Source organism: Dendrobates tinctorius, unplaced genomic scaffold (assembly GCF_039654945.1).
Source record: "Dendrobates tinctorius isolate UK_male_01 unplaced genomic scaffold, ASM3965494v1 ptg000113l, whole genome shotgun sequence".
In the NCBI taxonomy this organism is placed as follows: domain Eukaryota; kingdom Metazoa; phylum Chordata; class Amphibia; order Anura; family Dendrobatidae; genus Dendrobates; species Dendrobates tinctorius.
The window spans coordinates 2649206-2661523 of record NW_027361781.1 but is presented as its reverse complement, the minus strand read 5'-3'; the positions used below and the strand labels follow the sequence as shown (position 1 = coordinate 2661523).

Below are 12318 nucleotides of genomic sequence, written 5' to 3'. Positions count from 1 at the left end.
AACCCAAAGTTACAAAAAAAAACGTGACATCAAAGTGGCAGAACTAGCTCAGTTATTTAAAGCAAATTCGGCCAAGGGTAAAAATGAAACCCAATTATCCTGATCAGCGGAAATAAAACATCTCAAATATGACTCCAAGGTCTGGTTTGTTCTCTCTGTCTGCCCATTGGTCTGAGGGTGAAAGGCAGAGGAGAAGGACAACTGAATTCCCAGCTTGGAACAGAAAGTTCTCCAAAATCTAGACACAAACTGAACTCCTCTGTCAGACACAATGTTCTCAGGAATCCTGTGCAAGCGAACCACCTGTTGCAAAAACAGGGGCACCAACTCAGAGGAAGACGGCAACTTAGGGAGTGGTACAAGATGAACCATCTTAGAGAACCTATCACAAATCACCCAAATAACAGTCATCCTTTGAGAGACAGGCATATCGGAGATGAAATCCATTGAAATATGGGTCCATGGCCTCTTGGGGACAGGCAAAGGCATCAACAACCCACTAGAGCGGGAGCATGATTTAGACCGGGAGCACGTCCCACAGGACTGCACAAAATTCCTGACATCACGAGACAAGGAGGGCCACCAAAAAGACCGACTCACAAGATCTCTAGTACCAAAAATACCTGGATGACCAGCCAAAGCAGAGCAATGAACTTCAGACATCACTCTCTTCTTCCACTGGTCAGGAACATACAACTTTCCACTGGGACAACGCTCAGGCTTGTCTCTCTGGAATTCTTCCAGAGCACGTCTCAAATCGGGCGAGATGGCAGAAAGAACTACCCCTTCGCCTAAGATGGTAGCAGGTTTGGTCACCACAGGAGAATCAGCAAAGAAACTCCTAGAGAGTGCGTCTGCCTTGACATTCTTAGTTCCAGGAAGAAAAGAAACCACAAAATCAAAACGTGTAAAAAACAAGGCCCACCTAGCCTGTCTAGGGTTCAAGCGCTTAGCCGACTCTAGATAAATCAAATTCTTGTGGTCGGTGAGGACCACGACTTGATGCTTAGCTCCCTCCAACCAATGTCTCCACTCCTCAAATGCCCATTTCATGGCCAACAGTTCCCGATTCCCCACGTCGTAGTTACGTTCAGATGGAGAGAACTTTCGGGAAAAGAAAGCGCAGGGATTCATTTTAGATGTCACAGGATCCTTTTGGGACAAAACAGCTCCTGCACCAATCTCAGAAGCATCCACCTCTACCTGGAACGGAAGTGAGACATCAGGTTGCCGCAAAACCGGGGCGGAGGTGAATCTTCGCTTCAACTCCTGAAAGGAAGAAACAGCCTCCGGAGACCAATTTAACACATCAGCACCCTTCTTAGTCAAATCAGTCAATGGCTTGGCAATACTAGAAAATTTTGCTATAAATTTCCGATAAAAATTAGCAAAACTCAAAAACTTCTGGAGGGCCTTCAAAGAAGTGGGCTGAACCCAATCATAAATGGCCTGTACCTTGACTGAATCCATTTCAATAGTTGACGGAGACAAAATAAATCCCAAAAATGAAATCCTCTGTACCCCAAAAAGGCATTTAGATCCCTTGACATATAGGGAATTCTCCCTCAAGATCTGGAACACAGTCCGAACATGTTCCACATGAGAATCCCAATCCTTGGAGAAGATCAAAATATCATCCAGATAGATAATCAAAAATTTATCCACAAAATCTCGGAAAATATCGTTCATGAAGCACTGGAAGACAGAAGGGGCATTAGTGAGCCCAAAAGGCATCACCAGGTACTCAAAATGTCCCTCCGGAGTATTAAACGCTGTCTTCCATTCATCCCCATGCTTAATGCGAATAAGATTATACGCCCCCCTGAGGTCAAGCTTGGTAAACCAGCAAGCACCTTTAACTCTAGAGAATAGATCCGAAATCAGGGGTAACGGATACTGATATTTAACAGTAATCTTGTTGAGGGCACGATAATCAATACAAGGTCTTAATGATCCATCCTTTTTGGCTACAAAAAAAAAACCAGCACCTAAGGGTGAAGAGGATGGTCTAATATGACCCTTCTCCAATGCCTCCTTAATATAGGATCGCATAGCCTCGTGCTCGGGTACAGATAAGTTGAAAAGCCGACCCTTGGGGAATTTACACCCCGGGTTCAGCTCAATAGCACAGTCATAACTCCTATGAGGAGGCAAAGACGCAGACTCATTCTCACTAAATACATCATAAAAGTCAGCCAAATAGTCAGGAACATCATGTGACTGGGGAGAGGTGGAGAAAACAGGAGCATCAGTAAGGGCACACCGACAACCCCAACTCACCACAGACAAAGATTTCCAATCCAGAACTGGATTATGGATTTGTAACCAGGGAAACCCCAGAACAATGGTATCATGCAGATTATGCAACACCAAAAATCTGCAATTTTCTTGATGGTCTGGGGCAACCCGCATCACCACCTGGGTCCAAAACTGAGGTTTATCTTTAGCCAAAGGAGTAGCATCAATCCCCCTCAAAGGGATAGGCGTCCGCAGAGGTGTCATAGGAAATCCACAACGTTTAGCAAAATCCAAGTCCATTAGGTTTAGAGCTGCTCCCGAATCCACAAATGCCTTGGCGGAAAATGTGGACAGGGAGCAGATCAGAGTAATAGCCAGAAGAAACTTAGGTTGAACACCACCAAAAGAAAACGTGTGTGCAAAGCGTTTCTCTCGTTTAGGACAGACAGAAATAATATGCGAGGCATCTCCACAGAAAAAGCACAACTTATTACGCCTTCTGAACACCTGACGCTGCTCTCTGGAGAAAACTCTATCACATTGCATAGGTTCAGTCATTTGTTCAACAGGTGCAACACCTCTCGTGCAGTTTTGCGTTCGCGCAAACGCCGATCAACCTGAATGGCTAATGACATAGAATCGTCAAGACCAGAGAGAACAGGAAATCCCACCATAGTATCTTTTACTGCTTCTGACAAACCCTTCCGAAAGAGAGCAGCCAAGGCATTATCATTCCAAGTAGTAAGGACCGCCCACTTTCGGAATTTTTGACAGTACAATTCTGCAGAATCTCGACCCTGATTCAATGCCAGCAGGGTCTTTTCAGCCTGATCAATGGCATTAGGTTCGTCATACAACAAGCCCAAGGCTTGAAAAAATGTGTTCACATTAGTCAGAATAGGATCATCTGGTTTCAAAGAAAACGCCCAATCCTGGGGATCGCCACGCAGCAAAGAGATGACAATTTTAACCTGCTGCGCGGAGCTCCCTGACGAGTTAGGCTTCAAGGCAAAAAATAATTTACAATTATTTTTGAAATTCAAAAATTTAGACCGATCACCACAAAATACATCAGGTGTAGGAATCTTTGGTTCAGCAGCATGTGAATGAGCAAGGTAGGCAGAAATTCCCCGCACTTCCGCAGCGAGCTGCTCCACACGATCAGACAATTGCTTTATCTCCATTGAGAGAAAAAAAAATTCCCCCTACGGCCTCAGAGATATAGAGGAAAAAATATACACACTTTTTTTTTTTTTGCAATTCTTTCCTGCTATTGAGTACCCTAGGATCTGCGGTCAGGCGGGTGATTCTGTTATGATTGAGTGACCGTAGGAGGCAGACACAAAAATAGAAGCTACGTCCAGAAAACCAGAGGAGCTGGCAACTATCCGATTGCAGACCCCTGAACCTATCAACACAACTAGCAGTAGCCGTGGGGGGTACCTACGGTGCCCTAGACCCCTCGAACACAGCCGGAGGACTATATAGCCTAAAGATAGAAAGGGAAATCTAAACTGCCCCAGAGCAGACCCCAAAGTAAAAGGCAGCCCCCAACATATAATGACGGTGAAGCAAGATGAAAAAACACTGACACAGATAGAAAGATAGGCTGAGCAAACGTTGGGGCCCAATCTAATCTAAACAGGAAAGGAAAGGAAAGCTGCTGTCTGCAATCAGCAAAAAACCCTATCAAAAACATAGGCCAGCAAGCTGAAATGGAAAAAGACCCTGAAGCAACTAAGCTTCAAAACTAAATCAGCACTCTGGTATTTTCAGGAGACAGAGCTAAGGAGTTCAGCTCACCCCAGCAGGGAATGGCTGAAATCCAGAAAAAACAAAGCAAGGCACAAATGCAAAAAGCCAGGAGGAAAACTTAGCTTTTGCAGAGCAGGAATTCAGACTGGACTCCAAGGATACCACAGAGAAATCACCCGCAGGGAGAATGGGCGTATGCAGCCTTATATCCAGTCTGTGACTCCACTCAGCCAGTCATCATCATTAATCCCAGGTGTCTGATAATCAGACTCACTACCTCTCCTTACCAGAAGAGGGAGTTCCTCGGGCCTCAGTGATGAACGGGAAAATGAACTCACAACACACCGGACTACTACCCCTAATATCCCACATCATCCCATCAGCCAAAGCCATCGGACTACTGCCACTAATATCCCACATCATCCCATCAGCCAAAGCCATCGGACTATTACCCCTAATATCCAACATCATCCCTTCAGCCAGAGCCACCGGACTACTACCCCTAATATCCCACATCATTCCATCAGAGCCACCGGACTACTACCCCTAATATCCCACATCATCCCATCAGCAAAAGCCATCGGACTACTACCACTAATATCCCACATCATCCCGTCACAGCCACCGGACTACTACCCCTAATATCCCACATCATCCCATCAGCCAGAGCCACCAGACTACTACCCCTAATATCCCACATCATCCCATCAGAGCCACCGGACTACTACCCTTAATATCCCACATCATCCCATCAGCCAAAGCCATCGGATTACTACCCCTAATATCCAACATCATCCCTTCAGCAAGAGCCACCGGACTACTACCCCTAATATCCCACATCATTCCATCAGAGCCATCGGACTACTACCCCTAATATCCCACATCCTAACTTCCATACCGGGTATCCATTTAAGAGAGATGTGCCTACGGGATGGAGGATGTGTGATGGGGATATGGGCAGGGAGGGGGTGATTCATTTCTGTCATGTGCTCTCTGCTCCTTTCTGGGGGCAGACAATGGCTGGGAGCTTATGTTCCTGAGGATACTAGATTTCTCCCACCATGGCAGTGTTTGCTGAGGTGTTGTCATGGAGTGAAAAAACTATTGCTCATAGCAACCAATCACAGCTCAGTTTCTTTGCTTTGTGATTGGTTGCAAAGAAAACTGATGCTCATAGCAACCAGTCACAGCTCAGCTTCTCTTAAACAGCTCTGGTGAAATGAAAGATGCTTCGTGATTGGTTGGTGATACACACACACATACATGCATTCACTTTTATATATATAGATGACAGGATGAGGCTTTACTCCCTTGTGGAGGAGATTATGTGGAGAAAGATGTCGCCTCAGAGTGAGCTCACATGGAAAACTATGATGGGAGCAGAAGTGTTTGCTACCTCAGGCAGCTTAAACCGCCCAGAACTGAAAGTTACCTCAGGACCTGTGTGTATCCTGAGCTGGAAGTTACCTCAGGATGTGTGTGTGTGTACTGAGCTGGCAGTTACCACAGGATGTGTGTGTACTGAGCTGTCAGTTACCTCAGGATGTGTGTGTACTGAGCTTGGAGTTACCTCAGGATGTGTGTGTGTGTGTACTGAGCTGGCAGTTACCTCAGGATGTGTGTGAACTGAACTGGGAGTTACCTCAGGATGTGTGTGTGTCCTGAGCTGGGAGTTACCTCAGGACGTGTGTGTGTACTGAGCTGGGAGTTACCTCAGGATGTGTGTGTGTCCCGAGCTAAGAGTTACCTCAGGATCTGTGTGTGTGTCCTGGGCTGGGAGTTACCTCAGGATGTGTGTGTATCCTGAGCTGGGAGTTACCTCAGGATCTGTGTGTGTGTCCTGGGCTGGGAGTTACCTCAGGATGTGTGTGTATCCTGAGCTGGGAGTTACCTCAGGATGTGTGTGTGTCCTGAGCTGGGCGTTACCTCAGGAAGTCTGTGTGAGCCCTGAGCTGAGAGGCTCCTCCCAGCTGTTTCTAGGGCAGCTTGTTGTGAGGAGAATAATCACTTAACTTTTCATATGCACATTGGCCAGTAGATGGCAGCAAAGCACATTTATGAGTCATCAGTATGAAATGCAATGTATTACATTTTCTAACTCCGTGCCCAAACTAATTCTGACACACTGGAACAAATCTGTCACACTACAACTGTCTCATTCAGCAGCAGAATGTGTACTGGAATACCACAGAGGGATCTCCACCCAGACCTGGGTCAGGATATCAAATGAGCTCCTAGACAGCCTGTGGTGCTACTTGATGGCATTAAGTTAACTGATACATAACATTCCAGAGGTTCTCTCCTGGATTCAGGTCTGGTGAACATAATGTTACGGTTCTGCAGCACAGGACTAGGGTAGGAGGGGGAAAACTGACCCTGCACTGCGACTAGGCTGATGCCCTACGATGGAGTGGGTGACCCATTCCTTGTGAATAGACCCACCGACGATCCTAGGTTAGTCTCAGCGAAGACCTATAGATAAGGGGGAGGGGGTCCCTGAAAGATTTAAGGACTGGGTACAAAAATGGGTCACCTCCTAACAGAAAACACAAAGAAGGCTGCAGAAACAAACTGAAAACAGAAACCAAGACTGGCAGAACCAGTGGTCCCAGAACTGCACTAATTAAACACACAGAAAGCAAAGCAAAGCTCCAAGCCAGACTTCAAGCGGATTAACACTGTTGTCCAGCAAGGAATGGGAGACAGCTGCAGGTTAATAAAGGGTGATACAATAACCTGACCAAAGGCAAACCCAGCACCAGGGGAAAAAGACCAGTAGCCAGAACACTACAAGAAAATGGAGGATAGTAATAAACCGAACACATTCTAACAGTACCTCCATTTTAACGAGGATCCCCCAGATCCTCTAGGCCGGGCCTTATTCAGAAATCTCCTGTGAGGGAGAATGGTAGGCAGCTGGTGGGAATGAAGGCATGGACGGGACAGAGATTGTCCAGGAGCGAAGCAGGGACTGCCAGAAGAGACAGAGTTGTCAGGAAGAACAGAGGCTGCCCAGAAGGCAGGGAAAGTCAAGGAAATGCTGCTCTGTGCATGTTGTGCTGCAAATGTGCTGGATATCCTCCTGCTTAGTAAAATTAAACCGTTGGAAAAGAACTTTGTCTTTGGAATGATTTGTGGAGCTCGGGAACGCGGAGCCGGAGAGACAGAAGCCGATGTGACTCTGACAGTAAGCGTGAGTACGCTGCTGTGCACGCTGCACTTGCAGCAGAAGGGACATTGTATTTTATCTGTGGGGCGCGAGGGTGTCAATTCTTCTATGTTCCTGTCTAAAGCTACTTTTGGGAGACTATCCATTACCCAATACCAGAATTGTGTGAGCACAGATAACAGCATGGCAACGTTCACTAGTGTAGTCACTTCCGTTTATATCAGGGGACACAAAGCTCTGCTAGATTAAACATATCACTTACTTCATATCGGGTTCCACTCCAGGTTCCATTGTGTTTTCCATCATTGCACTATTTTGCAAGTCAAACCAGCCAAGACTGATAGTGGGTGCTCCAAACAAAAGCCAGAATACATGGAGCCATGCGAAGTTAGGGTAAGTCCACATAGGAGGAAAGCATCCACTTGTGGACATGCTGGAAATACATAGCAAACTTGCAGCAAAATTCACTCATAAATTTGCAGTATAATTCACCACAGATCTCACTTTTCTAGATGGAAATTTTGCACCAAAAATTGACGTTACAGAGTTTAAAATCAACCCAGCAGGTCAATTTCCATGCAGAAAATTGTAGGTGTGTGGAAGACCTTTATAGGTAGCAAAATAATGTAAACTACACAAAATGGTCCAGAGAGCTAAAAGTAAATGTCATAAAGTTCAAACATCATAAGGTGCTTACATAGAACATCCAACAGCAAATGCTATAAAACAAACCAATCCATTCCAGATAAACCTGTCCCATTCCAGTTCATTGACTGGGTTTTACGTGGCACGTCGCAAGTGATGTTCGTCAGTAATCCTATTAGTGGTCTTCTCATCATTGCTGGACTTTTCCTTCAAAACACCTGGTGGGCCATTGCCGGATGCCTGGGCACTATTGTGTCAACAATCACAGCACTTGTTCTCAGCCAAGACAGGTATGTAGAATATGCAACATGGCCATGTACAGTAATAAGGATGTATTATTACAGTATTTATATTCTTGTACATAGGGGCAGTATTATAGTAGTTATATTCTTGTACATAAGGAGCAGTATTATAGTAGTTATATTCTTGTACATAAGGAGCAGTATTATAGTAGTTATATTCTTATACATATTGGGCAATATTATAGTAGTTATATTCTTGTACATAGGGGCAGTGTTATAGTAGTTATATTCTTGTACATAGGGGCAGTATTATAGTAGTTATATTCTTGTACATAGGGGCAGTATTATAGTAGTTATATTCTTGTACATAAGGAGCAGTATTATAGTAGTTATATTCTTGTACATAGGGGCAGTATTATAGGAGCTATATTCTTGTACATAGGGGCAGTATTATAGTAGTTATATTCTTGTACATAAGGAGCAGTATTATAGTAGTTATATTCTTGTACATAGGGGCAGTATTATAGTAGCTATATTCTTGTACATAGGGGCAGTATTATAGTAGTTATATTCTTGTACATAGGGGCAGTATTATAGTAGTTTTATTCTTATACATAGGAGCAGTATTATAGTAGTTATATTCTTGTACATAGGGGCAGTATTATAGTAGTTATATTCTTGTACATAGGGGCAGTATTATAGTAGTTTTATTCTTATACATAGGAGCAGTATTATAGTAGTTATATTCTTGTACATAGGAGGCAGTATTATAGTAGTTATATTCTTGTACATAGGAGCAGTATTATAGTAGTTATATTCTTGTACATAGGGGCAGTATTATAGTAGTTATATTCTTGTACATAGGGGCAGTATTATAGTAGTTATATTCTTGTACATAGGAGTCAGTATTATAGTAGTTATGGTATATTCTTGTACTTAGGAGCAGTATTATAGTAGCTATATTCTTGTACAAAGGGGCAGTATTATAGTAGTTATATTCTTGTACATAGGAGCAGTATTATAGTAGTTATATTCTTGTACATAGGGGCAGTATTATAGTAGTTACATTCTTGTACATAGGAGCAGTATTATAGTAGTTATATTCTTGTACATGGGGAAGTGTTATAGTAGTTATATTCTTGCACATAGGGGCAGTGTTATAGTAGTTATATTCTTGTACATAGGGGCAGTATTATAGTAGTTATATTCTTGTACATAGGGGGCAGTATTATAGTAGTTATATTCTTGTACATAGGAGTCAGTATTATAGTAGTTATGGTATATTCTGGTACTTAGTGGCAGTATTATAGTAGTTATATTCTTGTACATAGGAGAAGCATTATATTAGTTATATTCTTGTACATAGGGGCAGTATTATGGTAGTCATATTCTTGTACACAGAAGGCGGTATTCTAGTATTTATAGTTTCCTGACTAGTTTTGCAGAAGTTATATTATTGTTCATGGATTATGTTGGAGTCTATTGTAATGAGAAATTTTAACTTTAGTATTTAGAATATATATAAATTAATAATTGGCATGAATTGGTGACTCATAATTATTTTTCATACAACAGATCTGCAATTGCTGCGGGGTTACATGGGTATAACGGGAACTTGGTTGGCTTGTTGATGGCTGTGTTTTCAGATAAAGGAAATTACTATTGGTGGCTTCTTATCCCTGTGACTGTCATGTCGATGAGTTGGTAAGTCCTTAATTATTTATTTTTGACAATTATTGAAACTCATACCAGAAGTCAAATATCAAATTAATTGTCCTTGTAATTTTTCACTGCTAAAATACTGTCCTTCACATCTCAGCCAATCAAAATGTTGAATCTTTACCTGATGTTCACATTTTTAATATCTTTGGTCTTTTTTATATAATTTTTTTCAGCCCCATCTTGTCCAGTGCTTTGGGTTCTATATTCAGCAAATGGGACCTGCCGGTCTTCACCCTGCCTTTCAATATTGCAGTATGTCTGCACATAGCCGCCACCGGTCACTACAATATATTCTTCCCTACTGTCGATATCCAACCTATAGATGCTGTTCCGAACATCACTTGGACCGATGTCCAAATACCCTCGGTAAGAATGTGATTAAAATGATGGAAAATGTGAAATTATGAGGTTAGACACTCTTTATGGACTGCTACATTTTAATGTACAATTAAAAGATAGAATAAATGGTTGACTCGACCATGACCAGACAAGATAATTTCATGGTGAGAAGTATGATGGTCCAGAGGAAAATTCTGCTGGGGATATGAGTATCACTATGACCAGGGCAATATGTCCATACGTTATACATACATTTTATGTAGAGCTACTCAAAATCTCCAGCAGTCCTGGGCAAAGGTGGACCCCATTTCAAGATTTGCTATGGTTACCATTATCATTACCTTTCAATGTTTTTCTATTGTGCCAAAAATGACTTGGTCTATTGTCTTCTTGTGTAATTATCCCTAGTTAAATCAGGGGTCTAGGAAAATGGATTACAATTTCCCTCTTTTATGGGGCAATTAAAACCTCTCGGTACATTCCTTCATTCCTCAGGATTTTTTGCCTTCCTTGGGATCAACATTGTAGGTTTAGATGTTGGACTTGATGAACCTGTCTTATCGTCAACTGTGTCAACCATTTAACCAATGAGGAGTAATTTGGGAGCAGCGTTCACTACCCCCATAAAGCCTTGCAGCTATTACATCGAATGGTATGGCACAGTCAGTCAAGAGGGACTGTCAGACCTTTTATAAAAGCCAAGGCAGGGAATGCAGCAGCTATTTTAATATGATTTAGCATTGTAAGACGACTTCAGACCTCACAGCTTTGCAATAGAGATATGAAGAGAAAGCTTTAAAACTGTGACCAAATACTCCAGATAGAGGTGTTGTGCAACTGCAGCAGCGAACATGAACGTAGTAATCAGTGAATAATACAAAGGTGCCATTACTAGCGGGGAAATGAGAGATAGGAGAGGTGCTAGCAGCAGTGAAAAATTCAGTGTGATTGATCAGTGATATGACGTAGCTGTATTTCTTCTGCTATAGTTGGATTACTCATTTTTGTTCATTCATAATGCACTACAAAGTAGAAGCAATGCAGCACAATATTTTTTACAAGACTGAAATTAGTGTCAGACAGAGATGGTGTGTGCATGTCACAAGCAACTGATCTGAGTCTTTATATTTCTTGTGCAATCCTTTTTGTAAGGGGTAGAATAATTGTATTTCTAAATACACAAAAGAAAATTTCCAAAAAACAGACTTTTCACTGTTCCTGTCTACCCTCCCCCCTCAAAATATGCAAGTCAATAACAATTTTTTTTTACACACTTGTTTTTTCAGCCAAATTTAACATACTCAAATGCCTTGCCAGGACAGCAGCCTGTTCTTTTTGTATCAACACCTATCCATATGGCTGTACATAGAAATCATGGAGCCTATAAGATGGCGCTTATTGAATGTGTTGGGGGACACTCGCTTGGCAATGGGATGCAGGCACACAGGAACGTTTTCTCGCTTAAACAGTCCATGCGGTTTATTTAATCTCAGCATAAACCTCTCTAGGCCATGTTACACATCACAGATGTAGGTAACAGCAGGTTCGCAGGATGCAGTGATGAGACACGAGAATGAGTGTTGTTTTGGAAAATAACGTTTATGAACTGTAGCCGCTAGGGCTATACTGAGCAACCAAAAAGGGGTAACACTAATTGTCCTCGCAGAGACTCTACAACAATAAGAACACTTTTCTTTAATGAGAATGTGACTGACCCAGCAAGGCCAGCTATTATGGGGCCACGAAACGGCCAACTACGGGTCCTTATTTCCTAAAGTCAACTTATCCTTCCTGACGTTCCTCGGTGTCGCAGATGTGGCTGCTGTGATGTCGCTGATGTGGCTGCTTTGACGTTGCAGCCGCTGGGCCCAGCTGTTGAGAAACTGTCGTAGTCTTCAGGTGTCCAGCACCCAGGAGAAGTTGGGGCACAACAGGCCCTAAGGGAGTCTTTTGTTGCGGTAACCCCCTGTAGCCACAGCAGGGTCCCGTTCATTAGTGAGTCCACGGAGACTCCAGTCCCCCCAAGCAGGGTAGTGACGTAGTCTGGAAGAGTGGCGGTTGTGGTAGGCCACGCGCACGGACTGGGCCTGTGCAACGAGTCTCTCCGTAGGCGAGGAGCAGGCCCCAACTGCCAACTGTAGCAGGGTAATGGCAGCCCTGGGCGTTGATGCACAGGCTGCAACTGCAGACTGTAGTGGGGCGGCAGCA

The 12318-nt window shown here is 43.2% G+C and overlaps 1 protein-coding gene across 2 annotated transcripts in view; it reads left to right on the top strand.

Moving 5' to 3' along the window:
* The window catches only part of LOC141101000 (urea transporter 2-like), a 76286-nt gene that overhangs the window by 42573 nt on the left and 21395 nt on the right, over positions 1-12318 (top strand). For both annotated transcript variants that reach the window (XM_073589781.1, XM_073589782.1), the window contains 3 exons: positions 7908-8097; positions 9625-9753; positions 9945-10137. In XM_073589781.1, the coding sequence (XP_073445882.1) occupies positions 7908-8097; positions 9625-9753; positions 9945-10137 (512 nt within the window). The remainder of the gene's footprint in view (positions 1-7907; positions 8098-9624; positions 9754-9944; positions 10138-12318) is intronic.